Below are 27,714 nucleotides of genomic sequence, written 5' to 3'. Positions count from 1 at the left end.
TTTCATTTCATATTATTTATTAATAATTCAAAGCAAAAAAGGCTTATTACATCTGAATTGTCAAAAAATTACAGCAGTCAGAATTCTGCCGATTTAAAAATCGGACTGTAGTGCTTTATGTCTCGCTTGCAGACATAAATGTCTCTCTTGGTAAACCAAGAGCGAGGTAGCTAGTGTATTTCGATTCTGTATCTCCAGTCTCTACTATCATTATGTCCCAGTTTTGGCCGAAAACATAGCGTTCTGTAATAAAAAACAGTACACTTTTATGTTCAGTTATGATTAATTAAAAGAAATGTCTAAGTAAAATTCTGGATTTCGATTCGCGTTTAGAATCATCCTCAAAATTAATTTCCTAGTGATTTTGTTTGCATAGGGGTCACTTAAAAAATAGGGATTGATGGTGAAAACGGGCATAGATCTCTGCTATCCCAATAAAGAAGCGAGTGTGCTTTGCCCTTCAAATTGGTCCATAACCCAACTACAATAACGTCCACAATTCCCTTAGTCCATCTGATGAGCGGACACCTGCGATGGGGGCGAAGGCACCCGCAAACGCCGCGCCTCGTCGGCATCCAACGCTCGCTTCATCTCGTAGTACTTCTGCTTGAATGAGAGGAGCTCTCCATTCACTCGCTCCAGCTCTAACCGTTGGTCGGTCACTTGCTTCTCACGCATGCTCAGCTCTGGTAAAGTTAGTACAATTAGGGCACCAGACAATTCACATCTTGAAGTAAGTAACTTAGAAGAGAGGCAATTTTAGGGCTATATTTCACCGGGACACCATGACGGCGCAACCAGTCGCCGCTACCAACAAAATGTATACAGCTTTGCGCAACCAAACGGACACCAGGTGAGTAACTCTCTATAGAGCTGTATACATTTTGTTGGTAGCGGCGAATGGTTGCGCCGCCAATCATGATGTTAGATCGTTTCATCCACGAAGACGCGCCCCACCATTCTTCCGCGAATGTTTGAGTGTTATCGGTACGTACACGCTAAAATTTATCAATGAGTGCATACGTATACTACGATAATGACGCTAGGATTGCTCGGATCAAACGATCTACAATCAAAAAGTTGTTCTGTATTTTTTTTAAATTCGACATTCAGACCGAGAAACGACATTATTTTTTCAATTTTTCGTCTATCATCGTCGCCAATGACAGCTGCTCAGTTAGCATGAGAGAGATGGTTAGAATGAGGATCAGTACTGTTGTAGAAAATTCAATAAAACTAGTATTTACGTTAATCTTTAAGACATAAGAAAGATATATCTTTTTGAATTATCCAAATCGGACCATTACTTACGAAGATATTAAGTAATAAACATAGGCCGTTTTTGCCGCTAAAAGTCAACGTACGCAAGGCCGCGTGACGTCATTATATCCGAATCGAGCGCAGCCGGCGTACTAATGGGATGGAAAATATTTTTTTCCGGCTAAACTATCAGTTTTAGAAAAAAAATTTTTAAAAATTACCTATCGATAGCTTACTTTATTCTGATGAATAAATGTCATTACAAGTTTTTCTCTAAAACTGATAATTAATTTAGAAAAAAATATTTTCTATCCACGCAGTACGCCGGCAGCGTTCGGATCGGATATAATGACGTCATCGTCCCCGCGCCTGGCGGTCAGTGAACTTTTTTAGTAATTTGGCCATAACTTCGTCAATTTTTGTCGTAGAACAAAAATTTTTGCACTGTGTATTAAGGATTTCTTAGCCCTATAAATCTGCATTCACAGCTAAAAATCGAAATGATCCTCATTATAAAATTCTTTTACAATAGGGACCTAGGTAGCTTTCGCATTAATCCAAGCTTAAATAAGTAGGTAGTTACATAATATTTTTACTACTAAACAAAAAATGTATTGGATAAATTAATCATAAAATATGCGGTTGACATTTATAACAAAAGAAAAATCCGCAAATACCTACACAAAGATTCTGATGTAACAAGACAGGGATATTAAGTCATTTACCTGCGATCAAGCACTTCATCTTAGTAGTCCTCTGAGCCAATGCCCGCTGAGTGCGATTCAAGGTTTGCTGCAAAATTAAATAAAATAAGTTATTTATCGGTCTTTCCTCTTAAAATAATCAATTGCCGACGCGATCTTCACGCGTTGGTTTGACTGAAGCATAATATAATGCATTGTAAGAATAAACTCACAAATAAGCAACTTATTTTTTAAGATATTAATCCTTGCCAAGTTTCATAACAGGCCTAGAAGTTGCTTAAGAGCTAGATCAGTCAGTTCGAGTGAACGAATTACGGACGACAAAACAAGCTAAAAACGGTGGCGTCCTATCTCATTGTAATACAGGCTAATATATTGTAACAGAAATGTATGTGCTTTCGAATGAAATAAATAACCCACCTGTATTTCAGGGCTTGGCTGAAGAGCCAGCATGTCTTTGACAGCGCTGTACAAGTTGCGCGTCTCCTTTAGCTCGCGGTCTTTCAGCACCAACATCTCACTTTGAGCCAGCACCTTTCTGGAGAACACACAAATTGAAAAATCACTAACAAGTCAACGTTCCCTAACATCGTGCAGTTAATTATTATTCATGGGATTGCTACTAATGCTACCATGTACCTTAATAACGAGCCTCCGATATTTCACCATGATCACGGAGTAACTGAAGAACTGAGAGAGTGACATATTATGATGGTCTACACTCTTTCGCAGTGGGCAGGCCTCCTACTAGGTGGACCGACGATCTGGTAAAGGTCGCGGGAAGAGCCTGGATGCGGGCAGCGCAGGACCGTTCATTGTGGAAAACCTTGGGGGAGGCCTTTGTCCAGCAGTGGACGTCATTTGGCTGAAACGAACGAACGAACGAACACTCTTTCGCGGGCCGGAAGATGTAGCGTGGGCAGACCTCCCACTAGGTGGACCGACGATCTGGTTGTGGGAAGAGCCTGGGTGCGGGCAGCGCCGGACTGGTCGTTATGGAAAACCTTGGGGAAGGCCTTTGTCCAGCAGTGGACGTCATTTGGCTGAAACGAACGAACGAACCCTCTTTCGCGGTCTTTTATTACGATTGCCTCCCGTAACTTACCGTGTTAGTGATCATGAAAGTTCAAAAAAATATATCGTGCAGTTAAAGGGAAGGCGAACAGTTTTTTGAAGAATCACAAAAAAGGGGAAGAGGAAGACCTCAAACCACCTGGATGACGAATGTCCAAAAGGACATGAAATTATTAGGACTATACGAACAAGACGTTCAAGATAGAATCAAATGGCGGCGCATGATTGGGAAAGCCGACCCCGCGTAACGGGATAAGGCGAAGCAGAAGAAAAAAATGACAATATCCACAAGTGTAATTTAAATTTTCTTCACCTTAATACAGGTAAGTTTGTTTACATTATGTATGAATTAAAGATTAATCGGGGTCACACTAAACACTTATAAATGCACCATTTAATTTTGTGAACAATTGCACTTATTTTTACGACTTAAAATGGAATAATTCAATTTATACTAATCAAATGATTGGGAAAGCCGACCCCGCGTAACGGGATAAGGCGAAGCAGAAGAAGAAAATGACAATATCCACAAGTGTAATTTAAATTTTCTTCACCTTAATACAGGTAAGTTTGTTTACATTATGTATGAATTAAAGATTAATCGGGGTCACACGAAACACTTATAAATGCACCATTTGTGAACAATTGCACTTATTTTTACGACTTAAAATGGAATAATTCAATTTATACTAATCAAATGCATGCATTTAGCAGTCGTATTTATGGCAACGTTTCTAGAAACGATTGGAATAAATCTTTGATAAGTTGAAAGCTGATCATCATTTGTCATCCGATCAACACAATGCAATGTTGCTTCAGTTGGCCTCGATACCGCGAAATCCCCATTAAAATTTAACATTCCACGGATTGTAATGCTAACTCAGAAATGAGTGTTATTTGCATTTTTAAAGGCATAATTCAAGAACAAGGTAAGTGATCATTAAAATATTAGATAACACCTACTAAGAGCCGGTACTGATTCAGCCTCGGCAGTCAATCTTCATCTTTGTGATGATTTAATTGGAACAATCTGGGCTAATTATTGGGTGTTTGTTTGTCGCCATTAGCAGCGTGTTATGGCGTAGTCTACAGAAGTGACTGTGTATCGTATATCTTGATAAACAATCATAGGAAAACAAATACTAAGTTGAATTGAAATTACCAAGCAAGAATCATTCTACTTGCTTGATAGCCATGAGGGTCACATTCACGCACGAGGCACCGATAGCCCAAGCTATAGTGCGTGCAAACAGTAATTTTGTAATTAAGAAATTACCTTATGGTAGATACATCTTTGGATCGATCTGTGAATTTATCAATGCATCAATCACACGGAATCGGAATCAGGAATGTAAAGCTACTTCATAATTTGTTGTTTGTAGAGTTTGGAGGACTAGGTATACGTTTTTAATACGGATAAATGTTTATTGTTTACAATTCGAAATATAGCTTCAAAGCAGTGCAGTGTGCAGTTGAGACCCAGACTAGGTTTACCTACAGCAAATATTATTTTAACAGTTTTTTTAAAGTTCTCTGGTCTGTTACGATTTATTCAAAAACAAAATGGTTGGTATTTTGTTTTACCTAAGTGTATCTGTTGAACAGATTAACTCTATAAATCTTTGCTAACCCAAGCTGACACAGATCGAGTACCTCCGCCCATTGCGTGTCTCTCAGGCCTCGTGGCAGGCGCTGCCGACTGCAATTACTTCATTACCCGCCGAAAGATCTGAATACAATGCACCGCCTTCGGAGTAAATTGCAGGGAAAAGTAGACCAAAGAAATGCGGCGTTTACCTGAACTGCAATGGAACGTGCCAAGTAATAGACAAAGGAAAATTGAATTATGCTAATGGTTATTAATCCGAAATTTTTGTCCCTTATTGAAAGTTAATCTCTATTTAATGGACTATAAGCCAATATACCTAGGTCTCATCAGTGGTGGACATTTGGACCACTTTTGGTCATTGTCCTTTGTTAGAAACCATATAAAGCCATATTATTATGGAACAATTTCAAAATAATTCATCATCAGCAAGAGGTGAAATCTCGTGAATGAAGGACTTTCCACACTAGCGTCTTTCGAGCGATTTCGTCTTGCCAGCGCCTGCGTAGATCTCCGCCAAATATATGCAGCGCTGGCGTCGTCTATTTTCACACTGATTGTAGAAAGCGCGGGCACTGGCAAGATGACGATTAGTACTCCAAAGACGTTAGTGTCCCTATAAGGGCTACATCAGATCGACTAGACTGGTGATTTTAAGAATGTATCGGTGCTGAATCACGTTTTGGCATCTCTGCGTTCATGCTTTTGGACACGGTATCGGAATCAAAATCGAATGCTGGATCGACAACACTCGGCTGGTGAAGAGGATACGTAAATGCCAAATCAATGCGAGGCCGGGCATCCGAATAGGTGCGGAGTGTAACGTTCATCTGATGTTGTGTCGAGCTTTCTAAAAGCGAATTAATCGCCGCGTTTGTAGTTATAAGTGTACGGTGTAGGTATAAGGTGTGGTCGTAATCGATTCAGCTTCTAAAAAGCAGCTAAATCGCTGATCGCCAATTTTAAAAGTGAAGTGAAGTGATGTGACCCTAAATAATCTTTAAACAAGTCTTACTTCTGCGTGAGCCGTAGCTTCTGTGTCAGCTGCACGCTCTCCGGATCGGTTCCCTGCAGCTTCCTCCAGCGGTGCACATTGAGTGGAGTCTCCAGGGCTTCCTCCAAGGCCCTGACGCGCAGTCTCTCGCGACCGAGCTCCCGCTCCAAGTTGAACACCTAAATTGAAGCGTAAAGTCAGCGGGTTTTGGTCGAATTTCATACGGCATTTAGCTGAACATTGGTCACTAATTGTAGTGCAGAATACTAAATCTCTAAAATAATGATTTTGCAAATACAGAGCTTGTACTTAGGTAGTAAGTTACATCCGTGTCAGATTAATTTATTTAATTTTGTGATCACTTCACGCAGTGGATTAATTTTATATGGTATAAAAGAAGACGTAGTTAAAGAAGGAGGAATCTTGCTCGGTGGACTGACCATCTGAAGATCACCGATAGCGCCTGGAAGTAGGTAGCGTAAGACCGGAAACTTTGGAAATGCTTGTGGGCTTCGTCCAGTTGGTTAGTATCATCACAGATAATATAATACTGTATCATTTTAGCGAAATACTTAGTACACATTTAAAAGAAGACGTAACGAAACGTTGGCGAAATTGAATCTGATATGAGGAAAACGTTATTTCAAACTCTATATACTATTGATAAATTCATAGGATATGATGACCGACTTAAAGAACATAGCAAAAGGAATTAAATGCAAATATCAATGTTGCATAGCTAACGGCGCATACAATCAAAGATATTAACCACCACATGCACGGTTATTATGACAAATGCGTGCATCAATGAATACAATCAGTAAATTAAATTATTGAAATTATAGTACTTATAACAAATCAATTCATATAAATTTTACGTGTGGCTTTGGCCTAATGATAATGAGGATACTTTACCTCAAGCCTCAAATCGGTCATGTTCTCAATGCCTTTTGAGAGCAAGTTCTTTTCCTTTCGAAGTCGGATAATCTCCAGTCTCAGCAAACGAATGTCTTCAACTCTTTGTTCGTATTGACGCTCCCCTAAAATAAAGATTAGTAAATCAGAATAGGGAATACGAGTATTTTACTTTTAGAGTCAGCGTCAAATACACTCAACATCAAATAAACCGCACCTTCTGCGACGCGAACTTTAAAGATTTTCTTCTGACACAATTATGGTACCCCAACAATATTGGTGTTATTTGAAAGCCCAATAAATATCCTTAAAGAAAAATACATTTCATTTCTAAATAAATTATGAACATATATCTACCATAAATGTGACTTGAAAATAGACCTCACTTTGGGATCAACTCTGGAATCAATTAGACCAATTTTTATGGTTATAAAACCAAATAAAGATCTCACGTGTCCTCTTTAACAGATGGATAGCGATTAATCCTAACTTAACAGTTTTATAGTCATAAAAAATGGCTAAGTATAGCGTAATTACCTATTTTTTGAAGAAGTGACTCTGGATCCTTGTAAAGACACATTTTTGGGGTAAAAACCTTTCGTTTAATGAAATGAAGTTTAGAACTAGGCTTTCAAATGGTACCAACGTTGGTGGGAAGTGGATATGCATACGTTTGATAAGTGCTTGTCGCGGGAGGTGCGATTTATTTGATGCCGAGTGTAGTTCGTGACACCCAAAGTAGCCAAAAAGTTCGTAACACGTCTTTATCACCAATGGAATAAGGTTGTGTTGTCAAATTTTTGGCCACTTTGGGTGTGACGAACTACTAACTAACGCGGACTGTATTATTGAAGTGATCAGGAAATCATTCATTGCTTTCAGGTAGCCATGAGTTGTCATGTAAAAAGTTTGTCACCGCATCAAATCAAATCAAATCAAATCAAATTCGTTTATTTGTGGAACATAGGTAAATAACATATTACAGGTGTTAAAAATGAGGTCGGTATCACTATGTTTGGCCCAAGGTCGGCGTACAAAGGATGATGGGCACTTTTCTATGGAATCTGGGCGTAAAACCAACAGAAATGTAACTACTATTATTTGTTAGGACTTAATGTTAGAAATATATTTTCATATAAATAACTACCAAAAACTCCCGGGTTTGCTTGGAAATTGACATAATGTATAAGGTAAGTGCCCCCTACTTCGGTATATTAAGGCTCTGACGACTTTAACAATTTATTTAAAAATAACCAAGCATGATATCAGTATGAAAGCTTTTGTATGCTAAACTTTGGTCTTTTGACAGTAACTTAATACATAAATTATAGTTATATTGTTTGAACTTTTTTTAATATTAATTGTTCTGCGGACCTCTTGTTTGGATCCTGTTTCGTGATAAAATTTTGCTCTGTTTCTAAGTTCGTGAACTCATGTCCCCTATTTCGGGATAAAGTTTTACGCATCGAGTTAGGATATTTTAATAATGATTAAGGGTTTAATAAATTTAAAAACGATAGTATAAATTTATAATAAAAGAATTCTGTGAAATTGACGATATTACTTACCTGAAATATTCATGATAAATAATGTGAGTCTGTCTAGCTAGGTAGGTACGTACCTTCGTATAAAGTTTTGATTTATTATTCTAACAATATGTGTAAATATTTATAATAAATGAATTTTATGAATTTTTTTTATATATAACCATCAGAAATGTAGGGGGTCCTTACCCCCCCCCCCCTCCCCTTCGTACCCATAAAATTTAGATTTTTTATTTCTAACGATAATATGTGAAAATATTCATCCAAGTCTAAATTTAAAAAATGTGGGGGTGGGGGTTTGGAGCTGCTTCAAGTGAGTGTAGTCCCCCTCCCCCTGAAAATAACCCCATATACGCCAATGACTGATAATAAAAATTAATTTATTTATTACTTAGGTAGGTAAGTATTAAAAACTAAACAATATGTCGATTTCTTTGATGTTATATGTCATACAAGTACCTAACACTATACATTTATATATCACGAACTTGGGAAAAAGTAACAATAATTACGGTTCCTTGTTTCGTGATACTGATTATTCCAAATTCCCCAAGTAAACGATTTATCGATTAACAATTCGATTAATCGATTTTATTGATTACCATCATTACTATCATTTGATTGTTAATTCAATTCCTTATTTTCAGCAATATAATCGATTATTGCAATCGAATAATCGATTATGATTTATTCGGTATACATACTTACTAAATCGATAGAATCGATAGTAAAATATGATACAATACTCTCAATATGATCGATAAAAGCAATCTAATTGACCTAATACTATTTTTATTACTCTAATGTGATGTGAAATACTATGGAAACTTTGCATATTCATCGACCTCTATCTCCGTATCCCCGCGTATTTCAGGATTGTTGTCATACTATGAAATAAAGTACTAGTATTAAGCTTTAATTTAGTATACTTTTTGTTTCTGTTGGTTTAACGCCCAATATGCCCATCATCCTTTATCGCATCACGCCTATTGCGTCACAATCACAATAAAAACTGACACTAGCGTCACTATTTACAACCCACACAGGTCTTCCCACGTTGCAATAATTATAATATTACGATATGGTTTTCTAATTACCTACCATAATTACTCATGTGCGTACGTACTAGTAAGTATCGGCATTTGAATTCTGTTTGAATGCAAAGTAAGTAGTTATTTATCCATATCCTCTCTATTTCGGTAACTTCTGTCAGAGTAAATACTGCTTCTGTCCAAAAAATATAGATATACGTACTTAGGCGTTGATCTGCGATGGAACCTCAGATCATAGAAGGGAATAGAATGGAACACTCGCGTGCACTCGCTCTGCTGTTCAACTGAAGGCGAGCTATTATAGGTGCTATAACGCTGCGCTGCATGTTTTCATAGTTGGTTAGACGACATAAGTAAACGTTTTAACGCTGCAGCGAACTTTAGTTTTAATTCCTTCCAGAATGGAGCAAGAATTTTGCTTACGATAGATTCTCTATGCTTTATGCCTAACTCTATGGCGTTGGAACTCTCTATCAAGCTGCCATGCTGTCAATAATCAAGGCAGTCAAATCCATAATCTTGTCTACCATTTTTGAACTGGAAATCACTCATTAACTAGCATATCAGTTATTTTCTGGAAGATTTTCATTACCTCTGTGTAAGGTGACCTCCAGTATGCGTATCTTCTCATACAGCAGCGAAATCTCGTCGTTCCTGCGCACGAGTTGCGCGCCGACCACGTCGCGCTCGTTCATCAAACCTTCTAACTCCTTCATCAGCTTGGCGCGGGCTGTGTCGCCTTCCTATGAGGGAAATTAACTTTTGTAATAACTACGTTAAGCCTGATTTTCCATTGGCATAGATGAGGAACTTAATCGAGGAATAGAAAAACTGATGTTTTAAAAGAAGATCAAATCTATTGTTACTGGTATATCAAAATCAGAGAGAATGATAGAGACAAATATCGAAAATATTGTAGAGTCAGTTTCTATATTTCCTACTGGATAATTTGAAGAATACAGTGTTGTAATTATTTTAATTCATAAAGCTACTAATATTCCAAGAATAGGTTCTATGGATATGGAATTTAAGGGGGATTCAGATTCAGTGGTAACGCATTGCCGTTGGTCTATTCAAGATATGACAGAGCCTTAGGGCATTGTCCTGTTTCAAGGCTCCTGTGTCCACTCTCGCGAGTCAGATCCTCAGAGTAGGGATAACTGGACAGAGGACTCTTAGCTCACCATCACAATCCTGTTAAGCCTCGCCTCCTCCTGTTTTAAGGCAGAAATATCCGCTCTCACATCGGACAGCTTGGTCGCATATTTAAGACAAATCCTCAAGGTAGGGGACAACATTAAGAACATTGCGCAAAATGCAAGAAGAACCTCAGCTTACCATAACGATCCTGTTAAGCCTGGCCTCCTCCTGCTTCAAGGCAGCAATATCCACCCTACCATAGAGCAGCTTCATCGCGCGATTATAACTGATCCTCAAGGTAGGGACAATAATAAGAACATTCATAATTCAAGAGAATCCCCAGCTCACCATAACGATCCTGTTAAGCCTAGCCTCCTCCTGCTTCAAGGCAGCAATGTCCGCCCTCGCATCGGACTGCTTTATCGCCCGTTCATGACGGATCTTTAGGATTGGACATTAAGAACAGTCATTATAATTCAAGAGAATCCCCAGCTCACCATAACGATCCTGTTAAGCCTGGCCTCCTCCTGCTTCAAGGCAGCAATGTCCGCCCTCGCATCGGACAGCTTGGTCAGTCCCGCCTGCACTTCGCTGCGGAGTTGTTCGTTCTTCTTGTTGCACTTAGCAAGGGTCCCTTCGCACGACTTCAGCCCGGACTCCTTGCCGCTGATGTCTTCTTTTAGCTGCTCGATTTGGTACGCTAGCATCTGATGATAAAGAATAGCAAATAGCAATTAGTATTGGTTTAATTCTTACAATAATGATCTTAAGATACAAGTTTTCTAGAGAAATTGGAGGTAAAGATCATTTGGGGAGCCAACATTTCTAGGCACAGGAAAATTATGGGTGGCATCACAAGAACCACAACGATCTAGCCCTGGCTTTTTCCGAGACTGTCTGTCTGTCGTTAGTTACCGCGAATTTTTATTAGTACATAAGAAGCGAAAATTTAAGTCGGCAACTTTAATGGCCTTTAAAATTCTCGAGGAAAATGGAATCCATAATGTACACCTGCACAAATAAATGCTGCAATTTCGTCGGCTTAATTTGAGTAATCCAAAGACCTTGAACTTTCAGAAAGAGAAACTTAGTAAAATTTTATTTAGTAGAGTTTGATCATATCCTTTGAGTCTCTCTTAGGCCTTCTAGTGTACAAACCTTGAGTTTCTGCTTCAAGTCCTGTATCTCATCCAGTGCCTCAGTATAGTTCTTGTGCAGCATATTCCTCTCGGCTCTCGTGGCGTCCAGCGCGACCGACAGCTTTCGGCTTTTGATCGTCTCTTCGCGAAGAGCCTTCTTCAGGTCCAGGATATCAGCCGTGCGGAGACGAACCTCCTCTAGAAGAATAAAAGGATAGGTAAGAATATAAAAGACCGCTTCCACATTACATGTGAGAAGCGCAACAGGTCTAAAATGATATAAAATGTAAAGCGAGTATGTATGACAGGCGCGAATCCAGCCCTCAAAAAATGTTGTGGTCACCGCTACCGGAAAGCCAAGCCCGCTATAGAGGATTATGAATAAAAGGATAATCGTACTTACCTGATATTTCGTCAATTTTCTCGTTTAATGCTATTGTTTCTTCTAGCATTCTGAAAAAGAAAGATACTTCTTAGGTATGTGTTTAAAGTCTGTAGTTTACGCAGTGCAGTAAATAAAATAAAATAAAAACAAATTGTGAATTAATTTTGGTAGCTTCTTTGATTAACGTTTTTAACTTACTGCAACAATACTTATATATTGCTAAACAAAACTTGTGTCGTTTCTAGCAATAACCGATTTTGTATTTCTTTTGTTGTTTTTTTGTTTTAGTTCAAGGCAAGCTGATGAGGAATTGAGGAGTAAAGGTGGCGAATGGCGATACACATCCCTTTAATGGTGCGTCCAGACTGGGCGAATGGGCTCGCGCGACACTCTGGTCATCCTGCTCACCCTGCTCTTGAGTGAGCAGGATGTCGTGTTTGCCGCGCGAGCCCGTTCGCCCAGTGTGGACGCACCATAAAGGTAACAGTAGCGTGCATGCTTGTCGACGGCAAGTGCAAGTACAGTCCAACACTCAACCGTCCCAGCTATGACATTGACAGGAGAGCGGTACTATCAATATACTGGGTTATTAGTTTAACCATAACTGGTGTGCAAGTGTACCTGTCCTTATCCTTCTCCAGCTGCCGGATGATGAGCCGCTGCTTGTTGATCTGGCCGGCGCTCATCTCGAGCTCGTGCTCCATCTGCTTGCGACGCTGTTCAGCCAGGTGCAGCATCTGCAGGTTCTCCAGGGCTTCGTCTGGGGATATAAGAACGCAGGTATTAATCGTCGTTCCATGTATTTATGTTTCAACCAAAAGACCGTGTCCAATGTTAGACAAAAAACTTGATAGTCTTGCTTTAGTCTGCTTTAGTTTTTTTTTATTTGGGCATTTTGAATTTCAGAGAGAGCGCGGCGCTTTCGGTTTACGCGTTACTGAGCTCTCCTACGTGATTTAGAATTTTAATTAAATATAAAATAAATAAATATCCTTAGACATTTTATACTGCGCTTCTAGTCCCAAACTAAACAATGCTTGTACTATGGGTACTAGACAACGGATATAAACATACTTAATTATATTTTTTTATTATTAATTAATTGTTGAAAGAGTCTGCTTTCGTTAGAGCCACGAGCAATGAGGGTATTGTTTTAGCGCTCACCAGTTGGCTACCGTAAAGTAAGATCACTGTCACTTGCTAGTGGAGAAGACAGTGGCCAACTGCTGAGCGCTGAAGTGGTAGGAAGACTATCGTATTTGCACACACCAGGATGGCGCCACGAAAGAGTAGGGTCATCCCAATCGCCACTGGTGCCAACCGTTACAACCCGATCTAGCTAACTCACCTCGCTGGAATGCGACTCTTCCTCCCACTTACCCGCACATCTCCCTGCGTTCGTCCTGTCTGTACCAGAGCGTCAATGTGACGTCAAAGCCGCCAGGTACGCAGTTAGCTTGACCAGTTTGTAAGTATAAAAATCTTCATTAAGCATAAACAACTCACTCTGAATCTTCTGCATGTTCTTATTCAGGATGTCTTTTTCCCGGTTGAGGTTCTCAATCTCCCTGCGGTCGGCTTCGGCCTGCTTCTTGCCCAGCATAATTTCGCGCTCCATCACGCTTACTTGCTGACGGAGGCGTTCACTGAATGGAGCCATTAGATTATTTATTTATAGAAATTCCAGAGGAACTTTCCGTTTCAAAAGACGTTCACTGCTAGACAAAGGCCTCCCCAAGGTTTTCATAACGAACGGTCCCGTAATGCCAACATCCTGGTACTTTTCGACCTTCACAAGCAGAAGACCCTAAGAAACTTTTTGTTTAAGAAAATTAAAAGGTTTTTCTCAATAGAGTTCGGATTGCGAAATTGAAAACGCAGCGTTGGGCTTTCACCCACAAGGGGACCGACGAGCGACCTCATAAAGGTAGTAAATAGGAAGGCGCTGAATACAGGCCGCTGCCAACCGGTCAATCAATGGGGGAGGCCTACGTTCAGCAGTGGACGTCCTGTGGGCCCTGTGACTGAAATGATAATGAAGATGAGACTAATATCATAAGTTTAACAAGATTTTACTTCAGCCTAAGGACGTGAGTGTTGACGAGCCGGTTTCTATCATATGCGTCAACAACCGCCCTAATAATTTGACAAGGGCTTTCGTACCGTTCAGATTCCACAGCAGCCTTGTTCTGTTCAAGCAGGGTGTACTTCTTCATCTGCTGCACAGCCTGCTTGGTCAACTTGCTGACTTCGTTGCGCAGCCGGTTGCCGTCGTCGATCATGTTCTACGGCAGGTTAGTGGTTAAGTTATTGATGGTGACAATTTTATAGTTAAAACATTACGTAGAGCGTTTCCAAGAGAGATGTGCGAGTATGCGTAGCGAGGAATGTGTTTTGTGTAAAGAATCAATAGAATCGCTTCATTTACCTATTATACCTATTCTATTCAGCCTATAAAACCTAACGTAATTATTAAATATTACTGTAGATCCTGGTTTCTAAGGGAATTAAAATAGAGAATCACAGGTCTAAACGCGACATTTTGTATGAAGTACATGGGTATACTTTAATTGTAACTAAACGCGAAAGTTTTAAATCTTTTAAGGGAGTTGTAGCAGCTGGTTAGCAGTGTAGTTTACTAATAATAATCACGTCTTCACATTAGCGTTGCAGTGGCACCACTTTTCTAGAATTTCTAGAAGATCTGCCCTTGCGCTGCGCAGTGCCAATCTTCAAAAAGCTACAATAAGATTCCCACCTTCAACTCCTTAGTAGTATTGTGCAGCGCTTGCTTGGTCTTCTCAAAGTTAATGTTGGTCAACTCCAGCGTCTCCCTGAACTGGGCCGCCTTGGCCAACGCCGCTTCTTCTTCAGCTCGGGCCGTCTCCAGCTTGTTCGTCATGTCTTTGAGCTGTCTGTCGCGGCGGTCGATGGTTTTCTCGGCTTTTGTTAGCTGTAGTAAGATTTTTATTAATATTAGTGGGAACTATTTTAATTTTGGGATTTGACGCAAGATTAAACAACTAATTATTAACTAACTTGTTTGTACCACATGAAGCAATAAAGATATTATGATTATGATATTATGATTAATTTCGTAACTGAAATAATATTGTCCAAGTGATAATTTAATTGCTTCTTTTTTCAAGAACAATTCATTTGGCAATGTAGTTGTTAGCGACGNGCTTCGAGATGAAGGATGAATACACCGGAGAGGAGAAGAATTCTCAAGTTGTTGCCACATTGAAGGTAACACCAGAAGTCACTCCGGACCCGAAGAGATTCTCCGATTGGACTCAACTGCTACCTCATCGGGAAGGCAAACTGGAGGACAACGCAGCGCTTCTGGCAAAGATGGCTAAAAGAGTACCTGCCAACTTTGATGCCAAGGAAGATAGCCGGACGGGAAACAGAAGACCCTCGAGTCAGCGACGTCGTTTTTATAGTCGACGTATCGCTTCCAAGGAACACTTGGCCACGAGGGGAAGTGCAGAGGGTATACCCCGCTCCGGACGGAAGAGTACGAGTCCTCGACGTGCGAACACCCAGAGGAGTGCTACGGCGACCGACGCGACAAGTGGTAGTCCTGGTTCCTGCCAAGACGTCGCATCCAGAAGAGGGAGTGCTTCGCACTGCGGGGGAGATTGTTAGCGACGTCGTCCAAGGAAATACGCTAACTTATTAATTAGAATCGATTAGCAACATTAATAGTCAGATAATGTTGTAAAATAATCAATTAGAGTCGATTAGAGATAAATAACATTCCATCTCTTTCTCACATTATCTGTCATCTCGCTTGCACATCAATTTACTCTTCCACACACTTCTGGAATGTTCGAGAGAAAAAGAAACGGGACGGCAACATCGGACCTCTCGCTTCGAACATTCCAGAACTATGGTCCAGAACATGAGAGACAGAGACAGGAATATCGGGAGAGAAAGGGATGGATATAGCCCGGGGCCCTATAAATACGGAGCGAGGCGCTCCGAGAGACAAGTTTGAGTTTATATGTATTGTTTTGTTCAGTTCAGAGAACAAGTGCTCCAAGCAACAAGTGATCTGAAGAAGCAAGAACTGAGAAAAGGAAGCGAATAATAAACGCGAGAAGTCTCAGCAAGTGAAATAGTGGTTTTATTCCTGCAAGTAGCACCTACTACGCCTGACATAGTAAGGGCAAGCTCTCAACGGCAGTCATCATCGTCCGGTCAGCGCTCTCGAACACACACAAACGCATACAGTCCACTGCAGTCCACCACAGTAGTAGTCCGGTCAAATTAGACATAAACCCTGCAATAATTCGCATACAGCTGAAAATTGGTACGAATTTTCGGAGCACCATTATAAGAATGAAACGTAAAAAGTTCACATCGCTCCGACTTGTGCTAAAAAAATTCAAGGTAAAAAAAACGTGTTTTTGAGATTTTCAGCCAAACGGTACCTAAGTTTTATCAATCAATCAATCACAAAAATATGTATGACAAGGTTTAAGACCATCTATTAAAATTGTCTATACACTTTCTACTAAGAGTCAGCGTTTCTGAGATTCGATGATCCCAGCGTAGATTTTCATAGCCCTCTTGTTCTCTATCCTGTTTTCTAAAGGTGTCGTTTATAGGAGATGATAATGATAGGAAACCATTATACGGCCATTCTCACGATTAGGCGTTCTCAGCCTAATTACCATATTATTTTTGAAATTTGGCTTAATTGACTTAAACGCATTTAAATATAAAACACATGAAAAGTACGAATTTAACAATCGTAAAGGCGTCAAATTATTCAAAACTGTTTTCGCGTAAATGAGATCCAAAAATTTTATGGTCACGGTAATTAGATAAGGCTAATACTTAATCTAACGGTAATTAGAAAATATATGTAAAATAGCAAAAAAAAAAACAACATCATGCATTGATAAATTTGTACACAAATAATAGCGTCATATAAAAAGCTGTAGGTACTCTTAATAGTCCTTTGCAAAAAGAAGAACACTAATTTCTATTATTTATTGTATCATTATATTTTCAGTATACTGCCAGAATCGAGGCTATAACAGGAACACTTAGTTTCAGCAAGAAGGGGCTATGTGTCACATTTAAAATGAGAGCATTTAGCTGAATCAGAATCTGAATTTTGCAATTTGCTTTAAATGTGGTACAAACGATGGATACAAATAATGGATCAGGAAATTTGACTTTTTGGATATGCATAAATCGAAAAATGTATTAATGATATTAGTGTTTTTTCCTCTTTTTAATCTATCTGTGAGCAGCCATCACCCATTATCAGACTAAATTGAATTTGTAATAATGACAGTTCCAGCTCTGCATATCCCATGATTTGTCACCTCGATTCTTTTACAATAAGTTTTCAGATTGATGCTAATCGCTTTCTCCTGAGCCTGAATGCAGAATTCTCAGAATTTAGAAGGGATGCAGCAAATAGATTTCATGACGGTCTAGTCTTTGTTTGTAAGCTTTACAGGATTTTTCTACATGCTCTTTGACGTTTGGTATCACTTCAGTGGACTTTGTAAACCGGTCGATGCCATAAATGTCTACATGGGTTTTAGGATGCATTTGTATTTTGTTTGTTCTCCAAGCTTCTTCTGCCCAGTATCCATTGCATATCACGAAGTTTTTTGCATAACAAAGCAGGTAGGATGCAGTCTAGGATGGTACAAAGTGCCTAAACACTCTCGTTTTAAAAAGGCCCATTGTCTGTTCATTTGTTCCCTTTTGTTCTTAATGTGATCACGCTAGGTAAGTGTTACTGTTGGACAATCTCATCTTCTTAGGGCAAAGTTAACATGGATAGATTTTAATGGTATTATATTAGAATTAATTAATGATTTAACATGTTAATATCAATTATATTAATAGTAAAAATAAATATCTGGTACGAGACATGTTTCACGCAGGGGACATCTCCTGGCCATCAGGAAGCCCCGATTTCACTCCAGCTAACTTTTTTTTGTGGGGTTACCTTAGGGGTTAAAATATACTCTAAAATCCAACAACCATGCAGCAACTGAAGCTGAACATTCGTCATGAAATCGAATCTATTTCGAGGTAACTATAACGAAAGCTTTTCAAAATTTTGATGTCAGATTGGAAGAAAAGTCCGTAAAGTTGTTATGCGAAAGTCTAGGTATTTTATAATCATACTTATTCAATCGTGAGTGCAATTTGTAGGTAATAACTTCATACAACGGTGATTATAAATATATGGTAATTAGTACATGGAAATTAGAAAACGATAGTTTTTCTTCAAAATTTCCAAAATCTGCAGGGTATGCAAATACTGTCTTACTATAACGTATGGAGGCCAAAATACTGATTCTATTTAAATCAACAACGTGGATCTACCTTCAAAAATCTAGTTTAAAAATAAGGACATGGTAAATAGAAAAATTGAAAACCAAAGATATGGTAATTATACTCTTACGCAATTCATCGACGGTACGCCAACGCAATAGACGTCTACTTGCTTACAGGTCATAGAACTAACTAAGGGCTCGCGCCGCGCGCGTAAATGATGTGTCAAATATTATTATTTAGGCTTGTGTGCCCAAAAACAAAAAACGTCACGGGAATTAGGATTTTCGCTCGGACAAGCAGTTTTTTAATTCTAATTATTTACAGAATGGTTCTATTGAATAGATATTTTGCCATGCATAAGACAATCTTTTATACTCTTTAAAATGTTGAATGGAGTAAACCAAATCTTTACGACATAAAAATTACAGCCAACTTTTAACATTAAGTCGGTGTGCGGACGCGTAACGGTAATTAGAGAACAGGGTTTCATGAAATTAATTTAGACACAAATACTTAAAATAGAGGCCTATGATTTAATGCACAACTGGATAGGGTTGTTAAGTAACATATAAAAATACTTGCATGTCTCTAATTTGTCATTTTTAACGATTTAACAGCCCGGACACGCAAAAACTAGCTCATCTGAGAATGGCCGTATACTAAATACTTACCTTGTCATTGAGGTTCCCGATAGTTATCCCCCTGTTCTCCACCTCGGATTTCAGGGTGGCACTCTCACCCTTGAGGTGGTCGACCAGACGGTTCTGACGGACTGCATTGTTGTCAGCTTCCTAAATTAAGAAAGAACCAACATTTCGTTTTTGTAGGTACTTATTTCAAAAGACTAACGATAAAATTAAATGTGATGTTATCAAAGTGTGTATTTGAGAAGGTTCTAATGTATCTTTTGTTAACCTTTTTATCATTTTACGCTAATACGGCTCAGTAGTGATGTAATTGGTCCAGTAGTTTTCCGTCTAGAAGTCTAAGAAACTTATGTATGGCTAGAAGAAATAAGTAGATCTATGCAGTGGCAGTAAATATGTGATGATACATTCATGTGTATAATGACGTCACGTTATAGATTTTTTTTTGAGAATGACTACACCAGGTTTGTTTGGAACCCATGACCTTTCGCTTGTCAAGATCTTGCTAGATAACTCTGACAAAATTTTAAGGTGGCTTTTAACACAACAGCTACATTGAATGGTTACTGAAGAAATTAAAAATCCAAGTGATGGTTCAGTTCCCTCAGTGGCAGTCGATCTTTAAGTACGCCCGTATTCACAAACATAACTATAAGGTCTCGCAGTGCGCGTGGACACACTGGGTCACAGACGAACCAATCACAGAGCTCTATTCAACGCTGTGCGTTCGATTTGCTGCTTCACATAAGCAAGCATCGTTTGTGAATACGGGTATTATTCTATATGCCTACCTCCAGCTGTTCCTCTAACTTGGCAATGGTCTCGTCTCCCACAGTGTTCCTCTGCTCCAACTCCTCAACGTATCCCAGAGCGTTGGTGAGCCGCAGCTTCACCCCGTCCAGCTCACCCTGGAGTCTAGCCTTCTCTTTCTCGAATTTCTCTTTCTCTTTCACTGCTGATGTCGCTCCCCTGAACACAAATGTTGTTTGATGAGGATTACTTATTTCAAAAGGATTTTCAAGGTTAAAATTATCAAGACATTGAGTCAAAATCAAAAAAACTTTGCTAACTTTTTGATTTAATTTTCTCCTCTCTCTTATGTTTAAAATTTTAAATAATGTGTTATAATTAACATAAATTGTCACAAACTGTCATTATAAAGCTGTAACTCCTGTATATTTTTCTCGTACCTACTACGGCTTCCAAAAAAATATAAACAAAAGCAGCTACAATAATTAAGGCATCGCAAGAAGCTACCATGAATAATTGCAATGACATCAAAGGTTAGAGCATTGCAACGTAATGTAATAAATTGTATAGTTGCAAGGTTAGTCTAAAATACCAATTTGGAATTCGTTATTAAAAAATGACGTAGGTATCTACGTCTATTAATAAAAATTGGTTCCTTTTCAACCGACTTCAAAAAAAGGAGGAGGTTCTCAATTCGACCCGTATGTTTTTTTTTTTTTTTTTCTATGTTTGTTACGCGATAACTCCGCCAATTATGAACCGATTTGAACAAATCTTTTTTCGGCGTATAGGTAATACCTCAAGGGTGGTCCCATTTAAATTTAATAATAAAAAAAACAACCCCCAAGGGTGGAAAATTGGGGATGAACTTTTTTATACGCAATATCTCCGCCGATTATAAACCAATTTGAACGATTATTTTTTTGTTGAATAGGTATTATCAAAAGGGTGGTTTCATGCGAATTTGAAGAAAATATTTTACCCCCAAGGGTGGAAAATTGGGGATGAACTTTTTTATACGCAATATCTCCGCCGATTATGAACCAATTTTTTTTGGTCTCAGTGTACTGCCTACCTTCAGTGGTAACATCAAGGTAATAATTAGTTAACTAAAAAGCAAGAAATAAGTAAAATTTTATAAAAAAAAATAAAACCGACTCCAAAAAACCTACACTAAAACGTAGAAAAATAATTACTAATTACCTACTTATTTATTAGGACGAATTATTAATATTTATGTAGGTATACCATGATTGATACTTTTGGAGTCGGTGCAGGCAAACTTTACATGTTTCATAATCTTGGCACCGACTCCAGAAGTATCAATCATGGTATACCTACATAAATATTAATTCGTCCTAATAAATAAGTAGGTAATTAGTAATTATTTTTCTACGTTTTAGTGTAGGTTGGAGTCGGTTTTAATTTTTTTTATAATCTGTACCTACAAGGAGGTGGCAATGCTAGCATGGATACGGCAAGAGGATCGAGCATTCACTGGTTGTGTTTCAACTGGCAGTCAAGCGGTAGATCCTGGCCACACAAGAATTGCAGCGGTGGAAACGAGAGGTAGGAATAGTCTTGGTTCACCCTTTCACGGGTAGAACCTAGCCACACAGGAATTGCAGCGGTGGGAACGGGATGTGGGAGGGAATAGTCCTGGTTCTCCCTTTCACAGGGTAGATCCTGGTCACACAGGAATTGCAGCGGTGGGAACGAGAGGTGGGTGAAACTGGTTCACCCTTTCACAGGTAGATCTGTTACTGTATTACCTATAACTGACACAATGAATGATTTATTGATTGATTGGGAATAATCCTGGTTCACCCTTACGCGTCATCGTCGCCAGCCCTCTTCCTAGCGTCCAGTTCCTTCTCCAGGCGGGTGACGGTCTTCTTCATGGTCTCCAGGCTCTCCACACTGGTCAACTCTCGTGCATGCATGGCGTCGGCCAAGGCGCGGGCCTCGTCTGGGAAATATATTATTTAATTGATAGATTCTTTCAAAAATCTGGTTCAAAATGTTTGATGGTTTTACTGTGCAAATAACACGTGACGATATCGCAGTATTGTCTGTAAGTAACTCTACGAAAACCCAGAATAAGATTTACAGTTTATCAATTAACAAATTCCTAAATTATTCCCTCAAATAGAAGCTAATTTCCTTTAATTTATACACATTGGAAAATTCAAAGAAATGGATTCCCTTTGATATCGTAACGTATAATGTGAGAACAGCAGTTTAATAGTTTAAAAAATTCGATGAAACACTAATTGTGTTATACTAAAACCTAATGTTTTTATTAACTTACTTACCGATGTCAGCTCGCAATTTCTCGATGGTTTTGTGGGAGTCGGATATTTCAGCCAGATATTCGTTGACCGTCTCATCGAAACGCTTCAGTCTGTGCTAAAAATCATAAAGGAAATATTTTTGAAACATCATTTTGAATTATTTATGTAGAATGAGTTCGTACGTTCATTCAATTCATGAAAATCCATGGGGGAGACAAATCGTGGGACAGAAATCTCGTCCTAACTTCTCTACTACTACTTTCTTTGGCTGTTTTTTTTAGTTTCAGATGAGAGAACTTGTACTCATTGCAAAATGATGACGTCATGAATGACGATAAAAAAAAGACTACAAAAACACTGTACTTATAAGGATCAATATCTATTGATTTAATATTGAGTTCTTTTAAATTAGTCACGAAATGATAGTTAATTTGTTGTTTTTTAATAATTTTCTATAAGGGTGACTATAGACTAGAGCATTTTTCTCGATCATTTCTATGTAATGTAACGTTCTTACGAATGGTACAATACCGGTAAAATGTACGACGTTTGGTTCGTGAAAGTATGATACACTAGCTAGAAAATATCATAGAGTGCCTCTTTGTGCTGTTACAAGTAAATGTTGCAGTCTATACACCTTTAGGTAAGTCGAGGGTTTGCTAAAAGGCTGTATTTCTTGTTAATCATCCAGCAATGTGTTTTGTAACAAATTGTTTGTCAATTTCCGCCTATTCGCATGTAATCTCTTGATACCTCATTGATATTGCAATCCATAATTATCTTGTTACATTGTTTCATTATTAACAGTACGTGAATAATACGTATAATTTATTTAACTGACACTGTAAAATAGGAACTAACTAGACAATAAATAAGTTTTTTAAGAGTTATTTCCTAGCATACTCAATACGAAGTAAAATTAAAATCTTTGGTACGAATTTCTCCGGACAGTAATCGAACTTGAAATCATTTCAGACGAGGTCTTTCATTGCACCAACTGGGCTGTGAGGTGATCACAGTTAACGTTTTTCCTATTTTTCTAATAAAGCTATTTTTTGTTATATTGCGAGGGCCGAGGAGGATCGAAGCAAATGGCATTTTACAGAAATTTCAACGATTTGTGTTTTCAGAGCGATTTGATGCAAAACTACAGTTTTTATAATGCTTAATCACTAACTATATCGAATAAAGTGCAGGCCAATTTATAATTCAAAATGTTTGACCAGTTTATTTACAAACAACTTCATAATTACTGAAATCTAAAGGACAACGAGTGCCAATCTAGATCGCAGGAAAAAGGAAATGACAATTTAATTAAGACTGAACAGCTGTAAACAATAAGCTGATTTTCTAAAATACTTTTTAATTATGAGGCCAGTTTTTCAGTAACAGTAATGGTGGAAAACATTCAGTAGGGCCTTTCTTCCATGTCGAAAGCTTTGGGATTCTTTTCTTTATTAAAAGGGGCAAAAAAGCTTCTAGGTCACCTAATGGTAATCTCTCGTATAACTGCCGGCCATTTTTGGAAATTTGCCAGTGTATTGGTTGACACTTTTCAGGAAATCTTGATACTTATAGACCGCTGTGTAAGAAATAGCTAGATTTCAAGTGTATTTTACAAGGTTTAATTTATTTTGGTGATTTTTACAGGGGAAAATATTTCAAAATATAAATAAATATAGCAAATAGTTCCTTAGTCAAAGGTGCAGTGAATCTGATTTATTTCAACATTTATTGTATTTTTAGCAACAAAAGTTTAAAAAACAATTCATTTTTGGATTTTCATGCGACAACATTGACACGGTTTTTTAAGCTTTTTTCGTACTTTCCTAGTTTCGTAGTGATCTCTAAGTTAAGGGCTAGGTCTAGTTAGCTAAAACGATCTAGGATGTTCTCAATTTTTTACAATGTTTTTAACCCTTATTCAAACGCGAGCTGGTATGCATTTTTTTTAAAAAGTTGAAGTGGATTTTGGGTAATTGTGGGTCACTTATTTCATATTTTTGATCAAAATTTATAAAAAAATAGGGGAAGGGGTAGTTTTTTGGGTGGTAAATAATTTACCATTATCCATTCATGACTACGAATTATTAAATGTTGGTGGTAAAATAGTTACCATTGTCCGTTTTGGTTTATTTTTGGTTCTTGACTAGTGACTTCCTCTTGGTTCTACCTATATTTTATTAAATATTTTGGGAATGAAATAAATATATTGTTTTTATATTTATTAATATTACTTATTATGCTTACAATTAGGATGCTTACCTTGAGTCTGAAACTAACAATTCACTAATTACGTAACGTCAAAACGTTACGTAAATAGATATCAAAATAACTTACAATTTCTCCAAATATTTATTTAGTTTTATTTGTGCATATACAAAAAACAGCAGGTTTTTTATATATCATCAAACTTTTGTCAAGACGGGATCGGACAATGGTAAACTATTTACCACTTCTTTAAAATGTCTAAATTATATGAATAAATCAATTGCAGACGTTGTCTATAAGTGAGATTATACAATAAATGTTATAGTTTAGGAATTTGAATCCAAAAAACACTTATCAGAATTTTCGTTGAACAAAGTTTCAAAAATACCAAAAACGCGCGCTAAAAACTTGAAATTTTTCACACCAAAACCGTTTGGTTGACTTTGACATTACCTGACAGTGACAAATGACGTTGAAAAGTTGTAAAATGGCATAGATAAGTAAAAAAATATATTTAAAAATATAAATAAGTGACCAAGATATCTTTAAGTATTACCATATCGAAAATTAGGATTTAAGATCTAAAAGTGGGTGCCATATCTTAATTTTTGATTGAATAACAAGCGATCTCAGCAATTACTTTGTAATACTTGTTTCATTTACCCCTTGGTCATTTGGGAAAGTTCAACATGAAAGCGTTATTGGCTTATGATAAGCGCAGTATAATTGCATTATTACTGCGCATTTAAAGTTTTGATAAATTATTTTGATTCACACTCCCACTCATAAATGCAGTAAGTTGTAAGGATACGGCGCATTATTATATTACGTTGTAAGAACTAAAATTTAAATCAATCATTTAACACATGTACCGTAAGTAACGAAAACTACTGATAAACGCAGTAAGGAACAATCATACTGCATTCATGGGTAGTAAGTATCGAACGAAAACGAAGTTAATCCATAACATAAACAGTTTTTTATTAATTTTAAATACAAAATATTAATTAAAATACAAAAACCTCATATCAAAATAAACTTTGAGTTTAGCTCTATAAGCCTATATATTTTTTTTTTACAAATATTTGCGTAACTAATTGTAGACACTCCAAAATAAAATTTCAACTTTGATCGCGTTTTTCTCGAAACTGTTCACTTGTTACTTACTGCGTTTATAAATTGTGCGGCAGAATAGCAGCCGGAGTTTAATAAGACATCTGAATTAGAAATGAGGAAATTGGATAAAGTGGTCGGTGGGATTTTGTGGTAGCGAATCAACTTCGGAGAGAAAAATATGGATGCAGGAAAATTGTCTAAAATAAATAAGTAGGTAAGTTATTAACTAAGTGGATGTTCCCACGTTTGTACCTACGCATTATGCTTATTTTTGACTTATACCTACCTTCTTTCTTCGGTTAAGCGGAAAGGTCATCTTGTAGTCCTGTAGGTCGATAAGCTTTTATCGCGCCATTTTATCAATTTTACGCGATAGTTCTATACATTTGTCGTCTAAAATCATCGGTAAGATTTTATCACGACGCGCATCCTAGGCCTAGCCCGAGAACCAGGCTCGTTTATTTATCTTGTTAATCGATATGGCTATCGTGTCATACAAGTTCTTAGCAATGATGATTGGCATAGGGCGGAATGAAGGTGAGAAGCAGCGTAGTTGATGATGAATATGTCATCATAATGACTACTAGGAACATAATATAGTTTGCTATTTCCGAGAAGCCATGCGCACTAGGTTTCCATCCATCATTTGATCTTTATCAGTCAAACCATATGACGTGTGTAGCTTTCCTTAGTTATGGTATGCGATGATTTATACTTCAACCACATCAACGCGTGCAGATCGCCATCGCCGGCGCGATCATAGGCCAATGACAGGTCTCGCGACCCATGTAACAGTCCACGCGACTAGGGTTGCCAGGTCCAAAATTACAAAAGCCGGACTTTGTGCTACATTTGGCCGGACATTTTACCCTAAAAGCCGGCAATGTGACGGGGGGGGGGGGNATGAGTGAGTACTATCATCATCGGTTGGTAATAAACATCCTGATGCGTGCGCTTCATATGATCGACTTTCGCCTGGCGCGGCAAAAATAAAAAGCCGGACAGGCCGGACAAGGCAATATTTGGCCGGACAAGTCCCTAAAAAGCCGGACGCCTGGCAACCCTACACGCGACCCATGTAACAGTCCACGCGACCTGTCATTGGTCTAGCTATGATCGCGCTTTACATTAATACAGCAGTGTTATTGCGCAGTTTAGAAATCGTTTTCATAATATTGAAAATGAAGAATCTTAATTTAATTTATTACCAATATTTATTGGCATATTAGCAATATTTCCAGCTGAAAGAGACATTCCAATTCCAATTCCAGATTTACACTGCGCAGATTTAACAGTGGAGTGGGGGATGAAATTAATTCATTTTTCATCCCCATGCCACCCTACTGTTTTTTTGACTTGACTTGGCTAATTTCCACGCAGTGTAAAAGCGTCTTTATACTTACGTCGAGCGACTCTATCTGCTGTGTATGGGCGATGTTCTCGCCCTTCAGCTTGTAGTACGAGTCGTACAGCTTGGTATACACGTCGGCATACAACTTCAGGCCTTCGGCTTCTCTCATTTGTTCGAGAACCTTAAAAAGTACATTTTTATGAAAAATCTATTTAACTTCGCAAGTATGTTGAAGTCTTTCATCATCAATAGTAAAATCAATCAAAAGTGTATTGTATTACCTATTAGTGCTCATATTTGTAACCGGTTTAATTATATTGGTAAATTTTCTATACATCCTTGGCTAGCTCTACACATTTTCTTTGGTAGACCCGTAGCCTAAAACCGGATGGCCAGTAACAGAAGTAGTTTCAAGGACTCTTCAGGCCCACTAGCAAAGGGAATTTCCTTGAAGTTAAGAGTGCTGGTTTGTATTTTAGTAGGCCTTATTGACTTGTGGATAAGGTCCGATACTATGTAATTATGGGTTAGTCATCTGTCAGACGTCAATTTTACAAAATAATGATAGTGCGAGCTGGTAGTTTATAGCTGTAGCTACGTAGGTGTGTCCCAGAAAGTTAATTCTAAGTTTATATTTTAATCTGATAACGTTAAGTGCAAAATAAAAGGTGGTATTTCGTAGGTTTTCATTGTGTACCTTTTCAAACTCCCTTTCAGCTTCGGTGGTCTCTGACCCTATGTTTAGGGCCCCCCCGAAGGGCTCATCCTCATCCGGGTCCATCCTAACTACACTCTATAAAACACAAAAACAACAAACGAAATGTAAAGCAAAATAATGTAAAAAACTACGGGAGCGGTAAGTTATGCGGTTGCCATGGTGACGGCGTCGGTGGCAGTGACGTCAAGTGACGTAGGAAAAGTAAGTTTAGCGTGAAGGAGTTTGGCTAAATGAGGTTTTGTATTTTTGTATACCAAAATAAAAGAACTAGTTATTGATTGCGGCTTTGCTTGCGTCGATTTCGATCTAAATGATGTGTCCTGCAATATAATTAAGGACGTTTTATTTCGTACCAAAACTATTAAAACTCTTTTTATTTTTGCAAATAGGCTTTTACACTTTCACACGTCCCAGTATTATTAACCCTACCACTGCTTCTAAAAAGCTTAAAAATATGAGTTTTCCTGAAACGCACTGAAATTATTATTATAATTAC

General features: G+C 38.1%; 1 protein-coding gene across 1 annotated transcript; it reads right to left on the bottom strand.

Annotated features, from left to right (window-relative positions):
• Positions 1-82: 82 nt before the first annotated feature.
• LOC114350482 (cilia- and flagella-associated protein 58) lies at positions 83-27,281 on the bottom strand. Its single transcript, XM_028301309.1, has 20 exons — positions 27,198-27,281; positions 26,553-26,681; positions 21,844-21,937; positions 21,362-21,497; positions 19,570-19,747; positions 18,803-18,922; positions 14,572-14,766; positions 13,977-14,098; positions 13,320-13,459; positions 12,435-12,573; positions 11,832-11,881; positions 11,448-11,626; positions 10,787-10,996; positions 9,742-9,892; positions 6,554-6,678; positions 5,660-5,817; positions 2,385-2,502; positions 1,986-2,052; positions 529-686; positions 83-243 (listed from the first exon to the last, which is right to left on the bottom strand). The coding sequence occupies exons 1-20, from the start codon at positions 27,279-27,281 to the stop codon at positions 211-213; spliced, it is 2,586 nt and encodes an 861-aa protein (XP_028157110.1). The 3' UTR covers positions 83-210.
• Between the last annotated feature and the right edge of the window lie 433 nt (positions 27,282-27,714).

Source organism: Ostrinia furnacalis, unplaced genomic scaffold (assembly GCF_004193835.3).
Source record: "Ostrinia furnacalis isolate ACB-3 unplaced genomic scaffold, ASM419383v2 OfSCF0912, whole genome shotgun sequence".
NCBI classification, from domain to species: Eukaryota; Metazoa; Arthropoda; class Insecta; order Lepidoptera; family Crambidae; genus Ostrinia; species Ostrinia furnacalis.
The sequence above is the reverse complement of the archived record's forward strand: the minus strand, read 5'-3'. Positions and strand labels throughout refer to the sequence as shown.